Here is a 22,964-nt window from a genome sequence, read left to right on the forward strand (position 1 = left end):
ACCAACTACTAATTTATATTTGACAGGATGATTTTGATATCCTTGTTTTCTGAAATCCATACAGTTCTGACCCATGATAATTGCCTTCCCTTTTCATTAACAAAATCAAGAATACAGTTTCAAATTTATCAGGTACAAACTGTCTCTGAGAAAATAAAGGCTATAGCAGTTTCCAGTGCTTCTATTGGTAATATCACTAAGAACTCTAATTTTGTTTATTTATTTGCAGGATTACATAGAACTAATGGCAAAATGGACTAGCAGCATTAGTTGAACATCTAACAACAATGTTGTACAGTATACTGTCTAAGCTATTTCACTATAAGTAGGTCTATACAGCGCTTTGTCTCATTATGGAGTCAGCCATAGTTCATTTCTGCAATTGCTGAACCCCAAAGTGCCATGAATCTACATGCAAAAGAGGGCCGCCACCTCCAATGCCTTCAGTCTTGCTTCTTTTATTAATGGCTATAACAATAGAAATTAGAAATGAATGTTGACAAAATCTAATGTTTTACAAACCAGACTGATTTTTTATCATACATAAATCTTATTCCTATTATATAAATATTTATTAGATAATTATTTTCTCTTGCCTTACAATTTTAATGCTGCTTTTTTTATGGCATATTTTCAAATTATAAACTATCAGTTGTTGTTCCAGTGTTGTTTTTGTTTTTTCTTTTGTCAGACAAGCAAATAAATTACCAGTTATCTGTTTAAAATTAGAAATAATCTGCTTACAATAATACTTCATTTTCAAATAATTTGTGCACAATTAAGGATTAATTATTGTAAAAGAACATGGGTGACTTGACCAAATGAACACACATTCTCTACTATCTCCAGCTTTACTGCTTGATGACATTACTGACTCAAGCTTGATTTCAGATTTGACTTGTGGAAAAACCTACACTCATCTACAAGTAATTTTTAAATCTTAATGGAAAACCTGTGATTTCTTCAGTGACTCGGCAAAACAACCTCCTTAGACCTAGTGATGGAACTGCCTGCTTGCTCTCCAAGAGATTTAAAAAGAATCGAGCCAGACTGCAGATTTTTCTGAAGTAACTGCACTTTTAATATATGATGTGGTTTTTTGCTTTCTGTTATTTAAACTTTTAATTTATTTATTTATTTATTTATTTATTTATTTATTTGGCGATTAAGCTCTGATAAGCTTCTGTAAAGGAGCTGGGATGGAAGGTAGCCATATGATTATAAGGATACAGTAGGGGTGCTACAGAGAGATCGACAAACTTTTCCTTTAATCTGTAGGTGTTGGATTCCATCTATGTCAGTTTGCAAGCAAATGCTGGGAGATGAACACAGTAATCTGTGGTAAGGTACGCTGCGCCAATTGCCAAAGCCACCATCTATGTAGATCACTGACTATTCCTGTTTTCATTACCTTATCTTGAAAGAAAAATCTACAGCTGATTACAGTTTCTTAAAGCAGCAAACAGCAAAGGTAAGCAAGTTGAAAAAAAAAGACCTTAGACTATTACAAATTATTGTTAGAGAGTATTAAGATGTCCTATGAAAAATATATGTGGTAAGAAGCCTTTACTGTTCTGTGGACAGTAAGTCTCTGTTCTTCCTTGTTCCAATATCATGGCCTCATTTCTATTTCTCATTCAATAAAATGATCATTATTTTGCATGAATTTAAAAACACTAATTAACAGACATTATTTTCCTATGTGAGTTAGCAAATAAATTTTAACTCTAAAATAGTCACCAAATGGGAACACAATTCCCAACAGGTTAGTAAGCAAGAGTGTCTGATTTTGTGTCATAAATTTTAATTTCAAACCTCTCCATATGTACAGTAGCCAAGAAAAATGAATACTTTGATTCATCATTCCTCAGCTATATGATCAAATATTGAAGTGTTTCAGATATTTCTACTTCTGATGAAAAGGAAGCACCAGAATCTTTTCTCATTTTTGCTATGTGTTTCCTTCCCTTCTTTGGCTTTGCTAGGAGATTGCTATATGTTAAAAAACAACAACAACAAAAACAAAAAACAAAACAAATAAAAAGGTTAATATTCCATTATTTAATTTTTCACACTGTTGATATATATCTTTGCATAAGACATAACTGGAAAAAAATCTTAAAAGCAAAATAAGCACTGTTCATCCATAAAGAGTGAAAAATGGAGTGTGTATTATTTTATTAATAAATATACGCACACACACATTTACCTATCTAATATTTTTGAAGAAAAACATAACATCAAACTTCACAAAACCAGTTTCTCAAAAGCCACTGCAAGAAATACTGTCTTCTTATGACTCAGGAGATCTTCTTTGCTCTTGCATCAAAATCAGCACCTACAGAGTCACTGAAACTGAAACTGCTAATGAAATCACTGATGTCAGTACAATGCAGTGAAAACCATCAGGTAACTTTCAGACCCTGATCCGACACTTTTAAAATAATAAAGTATTTCATACAATCTGTGTTGAATGATATATCATGAAGAGTCAGCTCTAAATTCATCAAAAGGAAAAACAAACAGTAAGCATGCATGTTGTGGGAAAGAAGTCTCTTTGAGGTACACAAAAGGAAGGTCAGAAGGTCTGTTCTTAAACATATCATCCATTCCAGGTCTTACTTGCAACCTTACCTGGTATCAGAAAACCACAAGGCCCTGGAATCTCTAGAAGCAGGGCATGAATAGTAAAAGAGTAAAAGAGTGAGAATCTGTTAGAGGCTATGTGAAAAAAATAAATAAACAAAAACAACTCAAACCTAGAAAAACAACTGCAAGAAGAAAATACTAAGGGATGACCTTTGCAATTCAAAAAATAGAGTAAGGTTCATTTTTCCAGTGATTTTATGAAATTTTAAAACTGAGGTTTCATTTTTAAATGCTCATATTCAAAGCTAACTAATTTTTTGTGTGAGTAAGATTCAAGAACCAATTTCACTTTCAGATTAATGCAGATACTGATAAGAAGGAATGCACACTTCTTCTGTATACAATAACAGAACATAAGCAGATATATATCTAACAAAATCTCCTCTCATTGCCTAAAATTTTGCTTTTAGTAGAAATACAGCATCTTCCTAATTCCTATTTGGAAGATCATTTGTAAGCAAAAGATAAAATTACTTATCTTTGAGTAAGAGACATATAAAGTCTTACAGGGCCATCATGTCACTGAAAAGCTGCTGAGTGGCAATCTGTAATTATGAGCATCTTCACAGAAGTACGGTAGCAGGAAAATTATTTTCTCTCAAATGTATCCATAATACCAGATCTCCACTCTTGGAAGTGAAACAAATACAGTTCTTACCCTGCATAATAATATAAAGGATATTTTCTGATGGGAGAGAAGTAAGATATACTATCTGGATTCTGATGGAAGCATAACAGTGATTGTAGGAAGGGGCAATTCAGATTTTTAAAATGGAAAAATAACCAAGTCCTTCATCTTCTTGAAAATATTCTTTCACTTATAACCCTACAGCAATGTGTAAAAAGAGCATACCTACAGTGTTTAGTGTATGCTTGATCAGACTGGCCTGGCCACTAAATCTTCTATTTAAAATCAGACAAAAGAACTTTGGGAAAGATTAGTATCAAATGCACATAGCACAGGTATGACCTTGAAGAAGCATTACTGAAAAAAATTCAAGAATGATTTGGAAGGAAAGACAATCAATTGGCACCATGTTAAAAAATAGAACAAATAAAGTGCTGAATTTCCAGTGTTTTTTTGTTTATAAAATCATTTTTCATGGTAAGTCTAAGGAGAGAAGATTAAATAGGATGAATGTGCAGTGAAGAACAACTTGAAATGAGAGCTAACAAAGCTGGCACAGTCCCATCACTTTTTTAATGGAAGAATTTACAAATGGATTATCATGTGTTGATGCGTTAAAAGATGAATGAGTAAAAATATCTTGAAGATTACCTAGACCCTGAGAATGAATTAATTCAACAAAAGAGAAGACTATATTTATCTGATGCCTCACAGATAACTCTAAGCTTACTAATGACTTACAAGTATAAGCCTGAGTCTGAAAAATGATCATACGGCATGGTTTAAAAATATTTAAAATGGGAGAAAAGGACAGCATAGAGGAAGATTAAACAGCAAAACAAACCTAGTCGATGCTCAAGTATGAATCAAAATGACGCTTTTCTAAGACAACAAGCTCTAAGATTCAGAAAAAGAATCTGAGAATTAAATGGAGTACAAGCTGTGATAAAGGTGCCAATAGCATTGGTACCAACAAGAAGATAAGTACTTGTTTCACACCCAAAGAAACCTCCTTACATAATAACATTCTGGAATGATATCTCTATAAAGGAAATCACATCCTTTATCTACTTTGAATTTTCTAGGCTTTCTTCTGAAACATCAAAGAAAACAGCATTCTTCACATATTCATGTAACCACATACTGGAACGATAGCGCAGACTGTAAAGATTACAAATATATTTCCAGTTTTTACTCTAGAAGTCGAAGGGAAAGAATGTTCTTTGGCTAAGAAAAGTGTAAATTAAATAATTAATTTTCAGTTCATGACAAAAATCCTCATCCATATACTGAGGATTATTATACTGTAAATCAGAAGACATTCTCAGCCTTCTGCTTGGAAGAAAAATTCACTGAAGTTGTTAAAATAGATACAACTCAACATAATGGCTAGATTCCTAAGCACAAGGTAAAATGATAACAAGGCAGAGTGAAGAATCTATAACAAATACTCAAATGCAAATAAACAAAAAAAAAAAAAAAAAAAAAAAACCACCACCACCAAAAAAAAAAAAAAAAAAAAAAAAAAAAAAAAAGCACACACACATAAATAACAGTACCTTGGCAAGTAAATTTTTTTGATGGAGTTGTGAGTAGAAGTTTATCTGCCATTTCTCCAGGGCCAGCACATCGTGCAATACCAGGTTCTTTGTATTCTGATTTTACCCAGTCAGACAGCCACTGCATGTTACAATCACAATAAAGAGGATTTGCCCCAATAGCCCTGTGGAAAGCACACAGACAAAAAGGGAATAAGGTTTTAAAGGCTTGCTTTTAAAAATAGAACCCAGAAATGTTGGCAGAAAAAACACCTCCTAAAAGCACTGATCAATCCTGCCTCCATGAAATCCACCCTAAGTGTATGAAGCGTCTGAATTGAGGCTCCTAATGAATAAGTAACAGTTTTAGCAGTAAACCTGGTCAGAAACCTAGTCATTCTTGGCTACACTTCCGTAAGCTATCTCTGTGTTACCTTTGGCAGTAATGATCGAGTTTAGCTGAATCATCAAAATGAAACTGATATTTGAAAATTGGGTTAGGAAGAAAAAACTATTTCTTCCAAAGTAACCAGAGCAAGCCCACAGAGTTCCACCCAGATATTTTTCCTCTTCGGTTTACGACTCCCAGGCTGGTACAAACCATATGTTTGCAAACTTCCAAATTTGATATAATTGTTTTCTCTTTGGACCTATCCCACTGTAAGAGATCTCTCCTTTATTAGTAAATAAAGCTATATAGTCCTAGCTTGGAGGGAGCTATGTAAGAATTGTCCTGTTGTAAAAACAAATCAGTTTCTTTAAATAAATTTGATTTATTTTTAAATTAAAAAGCAATTTAGCTAGAGATTTTTTGGAATTATTGTAAAGGATTATTTTAATTATTATTATTATTTTTCCTGCTAGAAATCATAAATACTCTTAGAACTCTGAGAACCATTATATCTTAAGCAGATTTGGATGTAGAAACATTGTGCTATTCCATAAAAGTATATCCATAATCCGTTCAAGGAATAAAGTAACCATCATGATTTTTATTTTTTCAGATTGTTGAACAGCTTTGGATTAGTTTATCTTCAAGAGAGAGAATAAAATTCTTGGCAAGCAAAATGGTAGGAATTACTGCAGAAACACTTTTCTGCCACATTAAGTAGGATGTGCTCTTCATTACATCTTCATGCTTTCAGATGAACAGAAGAAATTGTATATATACATGTACGTGTACATATATATGTGTGCAGTCATGCTTTAGTCAGTGTAGTAACAAAAATGAGACCTGGTATTATGTTTGGATCATGGGGCACTTCCCATGTAAAAAGAAATACCTACAATTTGCTCAGGTCATATTTGCAAGAGTAACTGTCAGTCCAAATTGAGGTAATGCAGTTACTCTGCTAAAATAGGAATGTTAGAAAGTAACTAGTAACATTTAGAAAAAAATAACAGCAAAGACAATTGAGTCTATTTAAGCCTTACTGATATTTGATACAGTTCAGTGAGTTTAATAGTAGCATTTGAGGAAGTTATCAATGACTTAAAGCTTAATCAGGCTCATCAAATTTCTGAGAAATGGAAAATTAAATGCAAATGTCCAACAATGAACTAGAAGATAATTATTTAACTCCAGATTTTCAGAAAAATAAAAAACAAGTATATCTAAAGGCATCAGTCAATTTACGCCTTAACTGCAAACAAAGATTTAATAACTATCCATAAACATGTTATGGCTTATAGGCATGTAACTCGCTTGGATTTCCCACTGAACACTAAGAACAGAAGTATTGCCACAGATGAGATTGTGTAATCAGATGCTATGCATTAAATGTCAACTTAATAACCATCAGCAGAGAATCACAGAATAATTTAGGTTGGAAGAGCTCTTTGGAGGTCTACCTCTTGCACAAAGCATGGCACACTTCAAAGTCAGAGCAGGGTTGCTTTGTTAAGTTCTGAATATCTCCAGGGGGCTGATTTCACCATTTCTCTGGGCAACCTTTTCCAAAGCTGAACCACCCTCATGATGAAGAATTTTTTATTAAGTTCAATGAAACTTCCCATATTGCAGATTGTGACTGTTGACTCTCATCCTTCACTTTGTACCCTCTAAGAAAAATCTGTTTCAGTCATTGCTGTAATTCCCTTAGACTAGAGGCTTGAAGACTTTTGTAGGTCCATCAAACCACTCTTATCTCCTTAATAAGCCCACTTCCTTTAACGTCTCTTCACAGCTCATATTGCACACTCCACCTTGCTTACTCCTGTCCTGGACTTGCTCGATTTTGTACACACCTACTTTGCAATGGAGAAACTGAGTATTCCAGAACTGTCCTTACAAGGGCTGAACATTGAATGACCAATCTCCTCAGTCATCTTGCTAATCACTTCCTAATTCAGTCCAGAGAATCTTTCACATTCATTCCCATAAAGTCATGTGACTGACATTCAATTTGCTGCCCTCCAGGAGGTCCAGGATTTTTCTGCTAAGTTGGCCAGCACCCAGCCTGTGCTTCTGCATGGGGTTGTTCCATAGCAGACCTTCACTGCTATCACTGTTCAACTATATTCACTGCTATCACTGTTCAACTATATGAAATCTGCTAAACATAATGTAAAAGATGTGATTATCATCTGAATACTCACAGGTGCGATAATGCTGAAAGATCATTAAAGGCTCCTTCAGGAACCACAGAAATATCATTGCCATGTAAAGACCTTAGAAAGAAAATAAATAAAATAAGATACATGGATAAAACTTCAGATATGGATAAAACAGCAGATTCATTTTAAAAATTTCAGCTTTTGTAAAAAGTTATATTTTTTCCCAGTTCCTCTGTGTTTCCACTCTTCTTAAAGCTCTAACCAGCTGCCTACACATCACTTGATTTTTTTCAACTTATATTCTTAATTAGAAATGTTAATAACAATATGAATATTTTAAAATTCAAAGAGCAAAGGTCTGCCAAAAGTGAATTTCTGTGAACTGCTTACAGACTTCAGGCTTGGCAGAAGAGTTGTTATTTCTGACTTTTTTCCCACTAGTTATCTTCATGTGTTTTTTTATCTTTCATGTTTACGTGGAAAACACAGGTAGTGACTATTCATGAATATAAACAAGTATTAAGGTTGTTTTCTTAATTGGATAGTAAAGACCTTATTAAGCATCAATACCAGGACAGGTCTACTGTAGTATACCTACATAAAAATCTATTCTTTTAAACAAATTTATTCATTTACATCTATACAGACTTATGGTTAACAGTTGAAGTTTTTTGTATTTATATAAAATAAGTGGAGGTATATGAGCATAGAGAAAAAAAAAAAGTCACACTTGAGATTTTTAATTAATTCAAGCTACAAAACAGTTATAAAATACCAAAATAGAGACAAAAATTACATTTTCAGCTGGAGAATCTTTTGATATAGAATTTATCATTTTTTTTCAATAACAAACTGAAACTGTAAAGTTGACAGATTGGTTTTTATTTTGCTTTCTCTTTTTTGTTGCTTATCCTCATGCCCTTTCAACCATGTTTTTCTTAGTGTTAAAAGTGAAATTTTTCTCAGAATATATATATATATATATATATATATATATGTTTTTCAATAGTTAATCATAATGCAGTGGTTTTGGAAATGCTCTAAATTAAGTGAAGCAAGAAATACGGAAATCGTTGAAATAAACATCTTCATAATTCAGCTGCAAAACCCCTCATGTATAACTGAGAAATTTATTTATATTACATCTTTGTTAGAATGTAATTATCATAACAATCAAGAACATAACTCAAAAAGAGGCACAGTCAAGAATAAAAAGCAGAAAAGTCATAATCATATGCTTTTGTATTTACTCATTGTCCAGGATCATCTAATGTCTTGTGCAGTGTTTTGACAGCATAATCTCCTAGAATGAATTTAGAGTTCTATGACTACATAATCATCACTTCTCAAATAATTGATAGATTTTAAAATCCAGTATCTGCTATGTCCAAATAAAAATTTTGGAAAATAATAATAGTTAAAAAATAATACTTACAGCAACCTAAGTGATTTTAACCCATCAAATGTCCGTGCAGGGATACACCTCAGGCGGTTGTAACTAAGAATTCTGAAAATATACACATTACTGTCAGCAAATGAATCAAGCATTTAGTAAACAGAATGCAGAGCATGACCATAAACAGCTTTTGCACACATAGCTCGTTAGGATACAAGTTATTTTACTGCCTCTACAACAAGCAAGCTTTAATATCAACAAAATGCCCCTTCTTTCAAGACAAAAAAAAAAAACTGTAATGTTTTCAAAGTGTCAATGTTACATGTTTAAACTTACAAGGTAAGCAGCTGAGTCATGTTGCTGAAGCTCTGATTAGAAAGAGTGCTGATTCTGTTGTTACTTAAATCTCTATAAAAAATAAATTCAAAAATTCAGACCTTAAAATGACTGCCCGAGTCCTGAAACACTGGAAGTTAAACTGACAGACAAATTACTTTTATTAGTAGAAGTAGCATCATCATTGGTATCAATATTTAAAGCAGCACACATTTTTATTTTCACATGCCATACACAAGCCCAGCAAGCATTTAGCTTGATCAATGAAAAGCATTTTCATTTCAACAGAGATGAAAAAGCAGCGTGGTGCATTCTCTTACAACAGCAATGTCCATCATGCTACTAAATTAATAACACAATCTTACATGAACCCAAATATAGAAATAAAAGTGATGGTTTAAAGTTGAAATATCTTTTTTCTTTTTTTTTTTTTTTTTCCCCTATGTCCTTAATGAAACCTGAGTTTCATTATAAATATCATATAATATTCTACTTCACATCTGTAGGCTGAATACATCAAAGGCTGGGCTATTATACAGAATACTATCTATGATTTATGGTCTTAACATCTTTCTTGTTGTTCGATATTCTAATGGATAAAATCTTAAGTGCAAGTATGATAGAAGCTGGAGTGGTACACTGGTAGCTTCAAAGAAGCTTTGAAGAACTGTATTGAATTTGAATAATGTCTGTTCCTGAGTCTTGTATTTTGCTCTAGTTTTCATTTCCTGCTGGCTATTTCACTGAAGTTTACTGTATTTGGTGATGAAATTTACTTCTGAATCTGTTTAAGAGGTTGTTTCTGAGGTGATGTTGGTAGTTTGACTGTTAAATAAATATGCAGTGCATATATTTCTCCATTTGAAATTTCAAGAAAGCACGCAAGACAATTGATTCATAACAGCAAACATTTTAGCTATGTATAACAGTGCAACCTATTTACATGGGAAAGAAGTTAGAAATAAACAATTGTCTGCGTAAGTCTGGATCTCAACATGGTCATAAGTAATTCCTTGTTTGGCCACAGAAAAATTATGCACAGTATTTTGATCTTCCAAACACAGCTGAGGAACATTCTCAAATTCAGAATAGCTGTATGAGGATACAATTAGAAGAGATAACAATAACATATCCTCACAAGTCTGATAAATGGAAACACTCATTTGTGTTTTATTTACTGCTCAGCTATAAATTCTTGTATTGTAGACCTCTGCTAAATAGTTCATGCGTATTTTCCAGCAAAGAGGTAAAGTTATATAATTTCTGGGTATGTTTATCAAACATGTATCAGGAGTACCTGACGTTTGTGACAGAAGCCTTGTTACTGTTACTCTAACTTCATCTCCAGTCATATATCCTTTCTCCAATTACACTGTTAATATATACAGTTCATGTTTGCTTCTTCTATGCACTGAAATTCCAAACTTTGTTTTCTGTGTGCTTTGATTTAGATCTTACTTAACTTCCCTATGCAATCAATAGAGGCTTCCTAGAAGGTCTACATTGTATGTGAGCTGCATTTGTATGCTCCAAAAGTGATTATACTTTATTATATTGACTCATGATGTATAAGGTGGATGTAGGCAATAGAGGTTGGACCTTCTGACCAATATTCTGTTACATTTTGCTGCAGAGGAGAAGTCTGACAAAATGGCATTTGACATGGAAATGTGGGTGAAGCAAAGGTGTGTCTCTGAATTCCTCCGTATATAAAACATTACAGCCATTGACACTCACTGATCCTTGCTGAACATTTATGGAGACCAAACATGGATGTGAGCACAGTGAGGTCGTGGTGGTGGTGCATTTCAGCAGTGGCAACAGTGGGTCACATCTGCTGGTGCAGATTTTTATGAGCACAATATGCAGGCTCTTGTTCATCACTGACAAAAATGCAGTTGATGCTGGTGTTTTGTTGTAGAGAATTTGCTCTATCAATTAATGTTACTGAGCTTTTTGTATTTGTTCAGCTTCCATGGAAATAAACAGGAGGTATTCCTTTCAGACAGACCTACATACATTTGAGAATATTGCAGGATTTTTTTATTTTTTTTTTCCTGATGCTATTTGTAAAATATAAAAAAGGTTTGAAAGCATCTCTTCTAAATTTGTGAGCACAGCCACTTTAATAGAGCATTAGGTAAGTAAAGGAAATAAAGTTCTTGGTTTTGAATGCCAAACTATTTTCAATTTTAGCAGCAGTGCTCTAGAATCAGTGAGAAAGAAATTCAAAGGATTTTGTTTCTTCCCACTTTAGTTACTTTTTTCATTGATTACACTGAAACCGCAAAGTACTTTCAGAATGTTATGCAGTGCAAATTCAGCTGGTACAAATTTTTATAGTGCTAACAAAGACAATAGAATTACAGCCATTTACACTGACAGCCTTCCTGTTTCTCTCATTTTACTCTTCCAAAGTATGGAAAGCATATTCAAATCTTTCATGAAGTAGAAGTAATAAATTTCAGAGCAGTTTGTGATTTGCCTCAAATCAGAGTGAATCACAGAGTTGGGAGTATGAAGTTCTATATCAGCTCTAGAACCATCTACTAAGCTGTATATTATTAGACAAATAGATGAGTTTACATTCAAGTGTTACAGCTGTAGTATGTGTTACTCCTGCTATTCCCCATAAAGCATACCACAGAATCTTTATAATGCCTTAATGGAGCCACATAACAAATTATTGTAATACCTTAGAATATTTTAAAAAATCTTATAACTTCTCTAGTTTTATACTTTATTTACTGTAAATTTACTTTATTTACTGTAATCACTGGAATTAATCTTCCCAGTTTATAAAATGTGACCGAGCATATCATATTGTGGATGTGATCAGTGGAATAAAAAACTCTCCATTACAAAATGTTTTTATTATGTTTACTAAAAGATATATTTCCATCTTTTTTTTTTTTTTTCTATTCTAAAAATAAAACCAAGTATAATGAAGTAGGAGATTTTTTGCTTTTGTTTTCATCTGAGTGGAGCACACTGCTCTAAAGTTACTTACATAAGTGTTAGATGTTTGTAGTTGGAGAGCTCTCTAGGAACAAGAGTAAACTGGTTTCCATCCAAATATCTAAAATGGAAAAATAAAATATACAGCATTATTGTTTTCATTAAATGATATCATCTTCATTTACTAACCTTAGAATCCAACAGTAAAGAAAGTTTTTCGTGAATACTTAATACTGTCATTTTATAAGATGTCTTCACACCTACTGGTGAAAAGTAAATATGACTTACACAAATCATGTTAAATATGAACTTGACACAAGTCACAAAAAAGAATCACAGAATCATAGAACGGTTTGGGTTGCAAGGGACCTTTAAAGACCATCTAGTTCCAACTCCCGTGCTATATCATAGTATCACAGTATCATAGTCTCGTGCGGGTTGGAAGGGACCTTAGAGATCATCTAGTCCAACCCCTGGGATTCGAGCCTCTGTGTAGCAGAGCGGCACTTCTACCACTTGCACCACAGAGGGGATTCGAACCCAGGTTCCCGGTGTTGCAAAGCGGCATTCCTACCACTGCACCATCAGGGCACACACATATATATAGGCAGGGAAACCTCCCTCCAGACCAGGTTATCCAAAGCCTCATCCAGCCTGGCCATGAATGCTTTCAGGGCCTCCACAACTTCACTGGGCAACCTATCCCAGTGTCTCACTACCCTCACAGTAAAGAATAAACATGACCTGACATTTCAGAGGTAGTGTTTTAATGTAGAAACAGCAAAGACTGATATCAGTTCCGAATATGAGCAAATTCATTTGTCATGCCTGTAATTCTGATCATCTTCTCTAATTTCTTCCCATGTCTCATGATGCATCATACAATATACATCACAAGACAGTTCTTAAGCAGTATGTTACGAACTGAAGACAGTAATAAGTCACCCTTCACTAGAAAAGTCAGATTTATTGCCTTCCTCTTTGTAGGTTTACAGAGCCTGAATGCCATTTTTCTTCATCCATGCTCATAATTCTCAACAAACTTGCTCACTTGCTCATCCTTAGAGTTAAGGATGTTAAATGGTTTAAATGACTTGCTGATGGTGGCAATAAGGTGATACTGCTTTTCTTTTCTGGATCTCAAGTAACAGCTATACCCTCATTATCTCTATACAAAGAAGATATTCAGCAACACAAATGCTTAAAAGCCATTTAAGATAAGAGCAGCCTTGGCTGCAAATATTCTTAGAAGAATTCCGAGCTTAATGACTTTAAGCATATGCCTGCAACATCTTTGAAAAACATTTTTTTTTTTTATTTTTATTTTTTATTTTATGAAATTGTCTGAAAATACATGTATTTTCTTTTAAACCTAGTAATTCATTAACCATGTTAATCTGATCGATAAACCTCTCTCCACACCCTCATCCCCTGCCCACCCCACTGATGGAGCACAAGTTCATATACAGAAAAAAAAAACCCAAACAAAATACTTTTGTACTTTTTGAAGGAGTACATATTCTAATGAAATTCTTTTATCAGGCAGATGAATTATGACATGTTGTTTTAGCTTCATTAGAACTGAGATACTACAAGTATCTGTTCGGCAGATAAGAACTCCTGTTTGTTTAAAAGAAGCAACTAATGAAATATTTTATAAAAAACTTGATGAGTTGTGCATGGTAAACAACAAGAACAATCAGTCAGCGTGCAAATGATAACAGGAACTGCCTCCATTATGCTTTTGAGAAATATGCTAAATGGAATGCTTAGGTAATAACTTAAGCTTACAAAATTGTACACAAATAAATTTTCATAGTCAGGGTTCTGTTTGCACTTCCAAAAGTATTGCATTGATACCTGGAAATTGTGAAATTGTGTTTTATTAGGCCAGGCTATATTAAATTCAGTCATCTTCCTCTATGAAAAACAAACAAAAAAGAAAAAGAAAAAAAAAAGAAAAGAAAAAAAAAAACCAAGCACAAACTAATACAGTTACATGTGTTTACACAACTGTATGCTAATTTGACTTCTTAATAATTGTTCTTGAGCAATTAGTGGTGGACATTTCACATTCCGACCTTTAACAGGAGAAGATGAAACAATAAAGCTTTTAGTGACTCAAAATTATGATGTCTTCTGAGGCATTATGTTGGTCACTGCACAGCATTAGTAATTTAATATTAAACATTTGCAATTTGTAACTTGAGAATATAACCAAATTTTCTTCTTGTCAATAATTTCCAACTATTTCTTTTAGCTTTTCAATCTATACAATCAAGATTCAAAGTAGATAATGAATCTAACATTAAGGTTTACATTTTCTCCTTGATAATGGGAAACTGACTCATCTAGTAATTATTCAGTTATTATCTTCAAACAATGTAAGAGGTAGGAAACATTTTTTATATCAGCTTTATTGTCCATCTGCATATTCAAGTTATAACTTTGCCTAAAATGCAATATTTATCATTTTCCTCCTATAAAAACTCATCCAGAGTAATAAAATGTTCCAGGTTTTATGACTGCCTATATGTAAAATCTCACTTCATAGCTATTAAAACCAGTCTTTTAGAAATATGAGAAAATATTTAACATGAAAATATACAAACATATTAATAGACTGCTTCCTTTTATTCACAGAATCACAGCATGGCCTGGGTTGAAAAGGACCTTAAAGATCATCTATCAACCTCTGCTATTTACAGGGTTGCAAATCACTAAATCAGGCTGCCCAGAGCCACATCCAGCCTGGCTTTGAATGCATCCAGGGATGAAGCACCCACATCCTTATTTGGCAGCTTGTTCCAGTGGATTACCACCCTCCAAGTGAAAAACGTCCCCCTAATATCTTACCTAAATCTCCCTTTTTTTGGCTTTTGAGTATAATTGAACTTAATTCCTTCCTATTTAGAGTAGTGTTCACGGATTAATAAGATTCACTTTTCCCTACAATTTAATCCATTAATAACCATATTCAGTGACACACACTGTTTACTTGAAGGAATTATAAAATCTAAGAGTGATTACAATTCTTTCTTTATAAATTTTTAAAGCTTTACAGCAACAGAGGAGTTTTATAGTGTTTTGAGATGTAGAGTGCATTGTTAATTCAAACATAACTTTGCTGTTCTCAAGATTATATACAAGCATATGCAGTATATCAATAAATTTCAACTGATTTCCTAAAGCAAATTCTTCCATGCTCCCCTTATTGTTGAATCTGACACCATATATCTGACACTGATTTTTATGAAAGGGAAAAAGTGCGCCACTTACAGTTCAGTTACATCTTTTGGGATGCCTTTAGGCAAAGCTTTTAGGCCTTTGTTGCTGCAGCGAACAACTGTGTCTAGACAAGTACATTCTGCAGGACAGCGGGACAGTGGAGAGCAGCTATTGTCATCATTTCCTGGTTAACAAAATCATACAGATGCTAAGATTGCTATGCACATAACATTTGAGGATTAGCTACAACATCCTACATGTAATTCCCATAAGTAAAAATGAGATTCTTGGATTATGATATCTCTATGAATGGAAAATATTCTCATTTCACTGTTCCAAGAATTTACATTTCAAGTAACACTTTATTTAGTACAATGCCATTTTACTAGATTACCAGAAGAAAATGTTATTGTTTGGAAAAATAAAAAAAATAAAAAATTAAAAATAAAAAAAATTAAAGAAAGAATGCAACTTAAAATGAAGTATTATAAAGCAATATATGTATGCTGATTATCAAAATAAGCAAATAGTTTAAAATAAATAGAGTCCCTTTAAAGAAAAGTTACAGATTTGAACACACAAGCTAATAAATCAATCATGGAAGTGCACATGAGAGAGATGCAAGATACCCGTTAATTCTTTAATATTGAAGGGAATTCTGAAATTCTGGAAACTGAGCAAAACACCATGATAACAGACCAAGCAATCTGAAGGACTGCTTGATTTGAGCATCAACATTTGGAAGTATTCTCATTTGAACTACAGCATTTAATCAATTTTCTCTGTGTTATCTCTAAATTATAATTGCACTACAGAACTTAAGTGGAAAAACTTCTGAAAGTATATATACTATAGCAATATGCTTGCTAATAAACTAAAAACGTGAGAAAGGCTTTATAAATTGACACAGTAAATGAGTAGGAAACTCATGAGGTGATTTAAAGAATACTGTTTCTCAATTTAAAGAACATTACTTTGTGCCCCATGGAAATCACAAAACTATCCATATGAAAGCTGAAGTTGTAAAGTTTAAAATATAAACTTTCTTACCATCATCACATGTAAAATCCTGAATTGCCACATCCTGGATAGGAATCTCTTTGAGGAAGTAAGGTTTCTGACAGCGAGGGTTTCCCGTCACAATGCGTTTCTTCCTCAGCCAATCTCCAAGCCATGCAAGATGGCAGTTGCAGTTGAAGGGATTGGCCAAGAGGTTTCTGAGAACCACATGAAAGTTCACCTCTCATGACAGAACTTCTTTTTCATTCTATGTATTCCATTTTCAAAAAGCTAAGCTTAAATACGGTTTTTATAAACAACAGTATGTACAAACCATAGTTAAAAGCTATAATTTAGGCTCTATACAGTGATTCCTAACAGAGCTCATTTAGAAATAATTTAAAACTGTCAAAGACTTAACTAGTTGTCAAGCCACACTGTACTGATTATACAATAATCTCATATAAAGATGAAGGCTGATTACTTTACATTATTAGCTCTCACCTGACAACAGCTATTCCATTAATTTGTCATCTCAAGATTTCCATCTTTTATTTGCTCCACAGAATAAGTTTCCTATCTAAAGTGACAGCTAAGTTGATTACATGCCAGTTATAAAAATGAAATTACTTCTAGAATTCTCAGTACTTTCTCATTTCTTAACTTCAGCAAAAACATATTGACAAATTCCATTATTTATAAACATGCCATTCTTAATGTGCACAAATAGTCACTCAGTGCAGACGTGTCACTTTTTATGTAAAATGGGGTTTAAGTAAGTTCCTGAATGATGCGACCCACAGAAAGCATTTCTTCAGTAAACTGAATGGCAGCTTCTCACCCAATTTTCCCTCATATGCCCTGCATTTAAAAAGGGACACAAATGTGACTCACAATGTAGAGAGCGAATGAAGGGTATCAAAGGAGCCAGGTGCCACGGTGGTGATCTGGTTGTCATACAGTGAGAGCAGGCGGACAGAGCTCAGGCCTGTGAAGCTGTCGTTCCCCACACAGCTCACACGGTTGCTCCTCAGCATCCTGAGGAAATAAAGTTCGGCATTTTCCAGCTTATGGCTGCTCAAAGCACTCAGTAATACTTTGTTTTAGTACTGACATCTAACTGAATTTCATATAACATGGACCATCTAACATATCCTCTGTGCAATCTGGAAAAGAAATTAAAATTTAAAAAAATGTAACTGCAAATGTTTCAACTAAACTAGGTGAAGAGGTGGGCTCAGTGAGGAGAGGTCAGGGATTGATGCATGCCAATCAGCCCGCTCTGGCCAAAAACCAAACCACAAAGAGGAGGCTACAGTGCCTCTGAAGTGATCGGATGAGTTGAGAGAGCCTGTGAGTTTAAAATAAGGCAGAAGTGTGGGGTAAAAAGGAGCAATTCCTGCCATAGCAGAAGGAGGGAAGAGATGTGAAGTTGAGAAGACCTCCATGGAGTAGGAGGAGAGATTGGGTTGAGCAGCAGACCAGATAGGGGCTGCAGCCAAAGGAGCACCTCCTGGAGCATGGCCTGGAGCAGAAGTGGTGTGAGAGCAGGGGCCAGAGCTAAACTGCTGCCCAAGCAGAGGCCAAGAGGTGTGAGCTGAAGGAACTGCTACAGCTAGAGGAACCATAGCGTCCCATGCATTGCCTGGCAGCTGCATGCAGCATGTGTGGAGAACAAAAAGTTGTTTTGCCAATGCAAGAGGCTATTTCTTTAATAATTTCACTTTTTTCTTTCAGTAAGAGAATCAGTAATCAACAATAAATTAAAGTGACTGAAATCCTCAGCATCAGACACACAGAGCAGTCCATATTTCCCTCTTCGAGCTTCCAAGCTTAGGCAAGTCCAGTACAGCTGTTTACGGTGAGCAGAAGTCTGCACCAGGTTGGCCTCCAGAGATCCCTTCCAAACTAAATTTTCATAAGATAAGACAGGAAGAACTTCTACTACATTCTCAAATCATTCAAATGAAAGAAATCAAGCTACCCAGACTCTTCCTCAGAGTGACTCTAAGGCTTAGTGAAAATTACAGAAATAAAGCATGAAACACCTATTTTAAAATCTCTTATATATCTGTTAGAAAAAACAGGAGCTTTGAAGTTTCCTGCTTTCCTACTTGCCCTCCAGCAAATAAATAATATTCTTCTACACTGTGGTCTAGCTGCTTCCAACAAATTTATCAGCTTTAAATGAAATTTTGTATATTATAGGTCTGATGCATTAAAAATTAAAAATGCCAAATATCTTCAGATGGCTGAAGCCCCAGAGACCATTTATGTTGGCTCTGGGCTGCTGATCAAAAAGATTAATGCTGAAGAATGACATGAAGCTGGAGACTTTATAAACATCATTTTTGTTTTTTAACTACCTTCGCGGAAAGAATGGAATAAGTTTAAGCGGTAGCACTTTTGCTCCTCTGTTCTCTGTTGAAATGACATTAAAATTAGTTAGAAGAGAATCATTTCCCACATTTCAATATCCCCCAGAATCATTTTTTTCCTCTAGCAAAATACCCAATTATTGAGTTGGATTGAATCAGATTCCATTATGTAAATTGTATAATTCCAGTGCAAAATTCTGTTGCTCTCAAGCAGATGATTATTCCCATTTCTTTTTCCATGGCTGGATGTTTACTATTCTCAACTGCTTCATCATTTAAGAGGGAACGTAATTTCATAGTAGTCTAATAATCACAATGAAAAACTTCAGCTACACTATATCAATTATTAAAAACTTCATATTCTTTCTCACAACCTTTCTGTGAAATAGGAAAAAAGGACAAATATATACTTGAGTAATCCACAGCTAATCCAAAATCAAAGTTTTTATGAGAAATACAATATTACTTTATAAAAAGAAATAAAACCAGGAAAAGAAGAAATAAGAACACCCTAACGATTATACTTACAGTGTTTTAAGACTTTCCAGTCCTTTGAACATTTTGTCTCTAACAGTTTCCAAACGATTGCTAGTGAGCAATAGTTCATTGACACCAGAGGCTCCATCAAATGCACCTTCTTCAATATCTGTAATCTTGTTATTGCTCAGGTTTCTATTACACATTAACAGAAACAAGAGGAAAACATTTTTTTTTTTCTTTTTTAAAATACCCCAAATGAACTACTAAATATTAAATACTAAGTAGATTTCAAGATATTAAGTTTCTGTATTAAAGCAATGAACATATTGCTCAACTTTGAGCTGGAAAAAACAAAAGTTAATGTCCTGCTGAGTATGCAAGTAAAGATTTTTACAGAAGTTTTTGGAAATTCTTTGCAACTGCCCAACACGTTGTTGCCACACAATTTTATTTTTTTTTTCATAACAAAAAAAATCCCAATCTTGTGAAATACATCTTCTGTCTCTAGTCCTTCTAGCATTATTAGATGAATTAATGATGAAGTCATACTGTACAAGAATTTGCACATCTAGATACTCTGATTTCTTTATTTCATTTCAACAGACACAGATGTAAGAAAATAGTGTAAACAGCAATATAAGAAAATGAAATGTGTGAATGCAAACAGAAAATGATCATTTTTGGCATTAGTAAAAAATAAGGTTTTATAAACAAGATAGAAAATTCAATTATTTGCAATTCACAAGCAAAACGGATCAAAATGTGGGAAAATATCCTAAGATACTTGTTGCCATGTGCTTCCTAACACTTATAACAGATACTGCCAAAATATTTTACTGTTTGTGGTTTTTGGTTTAAATATGGAAACTACATCCCAAATGGAAAGTATCTGTATATACAATAAATGTGCATACACAGGAATACACATTTTGAAAAGATTTTTCATTCTATTCTTGTTTTGTCTTTCATGTAAGTCTGTTTATACTTACTACACTTGTATCTCGTTCATAACATTAAGTATTTATCTACATGCTAGACAGTGTCACAATTCACTAGTGATTTTTACAGAGCTCTTAAATATGCTCTGAGAAATTCTAAAATACAATGAAGCTAAAAAGTTTTCACTTAATAGAATTAATGATGTTGGAAAGAAAACAAAACAGTATTTGATGCACCTTCTACAGGAGCATTATTTTAATTTATCATGAGAAACACAGAATTAGTTATAGTAAAATTTCATACACTTGCCAGTATGAACTGGTGCTATCACCCAAGACACAGAAAAAATGAGATGTGTGGTTTTGTCTGAATGCTGACTGCTCATCTCTAGCCTAGCTGTAATTTCTCATATACCTTGCCTGTGATGAAGGATATAATTATCACTTTCACATAGTTTCAAGGTGAAACTAAGTCTCCTGGAAGTTGCTGCAGAAGACTGGAAGAAAGAAATTGATTATTTCTCATCTCAATTGACTTATGTATGTCAGGCTCTTAGTTTCCTAAAATCCCCCTTGTTTGTAGCATAACATGGTCATTATCTACCACACATTTTAAGGGATATTTCAAAGGTTATTTTAAGGACTAATGCTGCATGCCTAATCAATGATACGTTTGCTTTATTACTTATGAACCATCAAATCAATTAAACATTTAGGTCTCAATTCTTCAGTGTCATTTGTGCAGAACGACCTTTGCACCTATTTGAACTTGTGGAAGAAATATGAACTTCACGCAAATACAGAATTCACTCTTACTGATGTCTCTCCAACACTTCACTACTTTGCAGTCATACTTAGGCATTCTCTGAATTTAATATTTTAACAATGGTTAGCTGTATTAAAAAGTTATGGAATACTAATAAAATCTTAACTTTTCTGTAACATTTTCCTATTTTCTTCCTCTTCGGTTATACAGATTTTGAGGCTCTTAAGGGGTTCAGCGGACAGCTGCACTAATTAATATTCTGACTTACTCTTTCTTTTGTCTTGAACACCTCTTCCTCAACTAAACAGCAGCAAATGAGATTTAGGTAGCATGAGATGTTGACTAATCTAGCTTTATAGCCTGAAAAGATCCAATTACTGTCAGTCCATTCCCTACTCTCCATTGTTCTTAAATATGAAGAACTGATACGCGTTTGTATTTGAATGCTACTTTAAGTATTTCACAGCTGTGAAAAGTGCTAATCTACAAACCCTGAAGAAAGAAGAAAGCTGGATATCTACTCTGAAGACCCAATACAGGGCTGTGTCAGTCATTCCTGTATTCCTTCTCCTAAGTACCTCAGCCCAGACCCAAATTAGCAAGGCATACTCAGGTGGATAGGTCAAAAGAAAAAAAAAAAAAAAGTCTCAATAATCATCAGTAAGTACCTAACCAAATACAATCATGACAGCTGCCAGGTCATATCTGGGTGAGGCTAATAACTAGTTTATTCAGTACTATTGCTCACCTTGTTTTTAGTCACTGGTAGCACAAACTAAATTTTTAAAAGTGTTAGTAACTTGTAACATTTTCATTAATTTTGGCTTGCGTTTTTCTCCACTTAGTATTTATGCCTGGATTAAATCCTGAAAATATTGAGCACAGAGCCACTAAGCAACTAAATGATCTGCTCTTGAATGTCTGCCAAATGCCTAAAGTGAAAGAAACAGTTTTCATAGGTTTATTAACATCTACAATTGGTAAGATTACACACAACCCTTAGAATGTCAACTATGAAAATGGACTATGAAACCTTCTCTCCATTGTTGTTTTGTTTTTTTTCTTCAGTCATTTAATTTTTATATTCATCTAATGATAGTTTAATGAAGCACAGAATCAAAGGCATGTCTTGAATGTGCTGAAAGAGGCAAAACTGCCTGGTTAGGGAGCAGTAGTACAGGAAGTTACAAAAAGTAACTGGAACCATTTTTGAGCGGCTTATGCTCAAGTTCCCTGCTGTGGAGCACAACAGACCAGCTGGCAGCACCATGCAGCAGAGCTGCTGGAGCTATGCACCAGGAGAAGCTCTTACTGGGTTGCTTAGTCCCAAAGAGATGGATTTGATCTACCTCGATGACTGATAAAAACCCATTCTTGATTTTTTCATTAGATTATATTGAAACTTCAATAGACGTAAACTATCAAAGGTGGAGAAAAACAGCACTAATACAATGATATTGATATAGACAATGATATTGAAATAGACAAGATCGTTGAAGTGGTGCTTACATTTTTCTCAGCTGAGGAAGCTTCTTAAAGATCCCTGTAGCTTCCAGGACTGAAAATTCATTGTTATTGAGACGCCTAAAAGAAATGACATCAATTTCAGAAAAAAATATTCAAGCACTGGTACAGAAAGTTCCAGACTAAGGTAGCTTTTCAGAATGGTTGAACTGAATGGCTTGTTTAGTACTGGTACCTGAAGAACAATTCAACATATTATCACATTTCTAATTCTAATTCTCATTGGTTAAAATTAAGCATAAATAAGACATATGAAATCAAATACAGATTACAAAGTAGCATACAGCTAAAACTGAAGAGAAATATGTTTTAAATTTTCTTTTAAGAGAAAAAAAAACCAACCTAATGTAGCTAGGGAAGACTTCCATGGCAATCTATAAATTAAAATCTTTAAGAAGTACATACAAACAACAGAAGATTAGTTTACTGTTCTTTAAAGGATATCAGGTGGAGTTTGCCAGACATCTGGAGGTGCTCACAGAACACTATTTGCAAGAATGAAACAATTACTTTATTCTCAGTGCTTCTCTGGAATAACAACAAGACAGGAAATTTTTTTTTGACATTTGTACACTGTACTGAAGTAGAAA

The 22,964-nt window shown here is 33.9% G+C and overlaps 1 protein-coding gene across 17 annotated transcripts in view; it reads right to left on the bottom strand.

Annotated features, from left to right (window-relative positions):
• Positions 1 to 22,964, bottom strand: part of SLIT2 (slit guidance ligand 2) — a 242,711-nt gene that overhangs the window by 34,441 nt on the left and 185,306 nt on the right. For 16 of the 17 annotated variants that reach the window (XM_015862752.2, XM_015862756.2, XM_032444126.1 and 13 more), the window contains 10 exons: positions 22,360 to 22,434; positions 19,195 to 19,338; positions 17,183 to 17,326; positions 16,340 to 16,506; positions 15,341 to 15,473; positions 12,114 to 12,182; positions 9,104 to 9,175; positions 8,807 to 8,878; positions 7,414 to 7,485; positions 4,837 to 5,000 (listed from right to left, as the gene is read on the bottom strand). In XM_015862752.2, coding sequence (XP_015718238.1) covers positions 4,837 to 5,000; positions 7,414 to 7,485; positions 8,807 to 8,878; positions 9,104 to 9,175; positions 12,114 to 12,182; positions 15,341 to 15,473; positions 16,340 to 16,506; positions 17,183 to 17,326; positions 19,195 to 19,338; positions 22,360 to 22,434 — 1,112 coding nt within the window. The remainder of the gene's footprint in view (positions 1 to 4,836; positions 5,001 to 7,413; positions 7,486 to 8,806; positions 8,879 to 9,103; positions 9,176 to 12,113; positions 12,183 to 15,340; positions 15,474 to 16,339; positions 16,507 to 17,182; positions 17,327 to 19,194; positions 19,339 to 22,359; positions 22,435 to 22,964) is intronic. The other variant, XM_015862755.2, reaches the window with a different exon arrangement.

The sequence above is a fragment of the Coturnix japonica genome, chromosome 4, assembly GCF_001577835.2.
Source record: "Coturnix japonica isolate 7356 chromosome 4, Coturnix japonica 2.1, whole genome shotgun sequence".
NCBI lineage: Eukaryota > Metazoa > Chordata > Aves > Galliformes > Phasianidae > Coturnix > Coturnix japonica.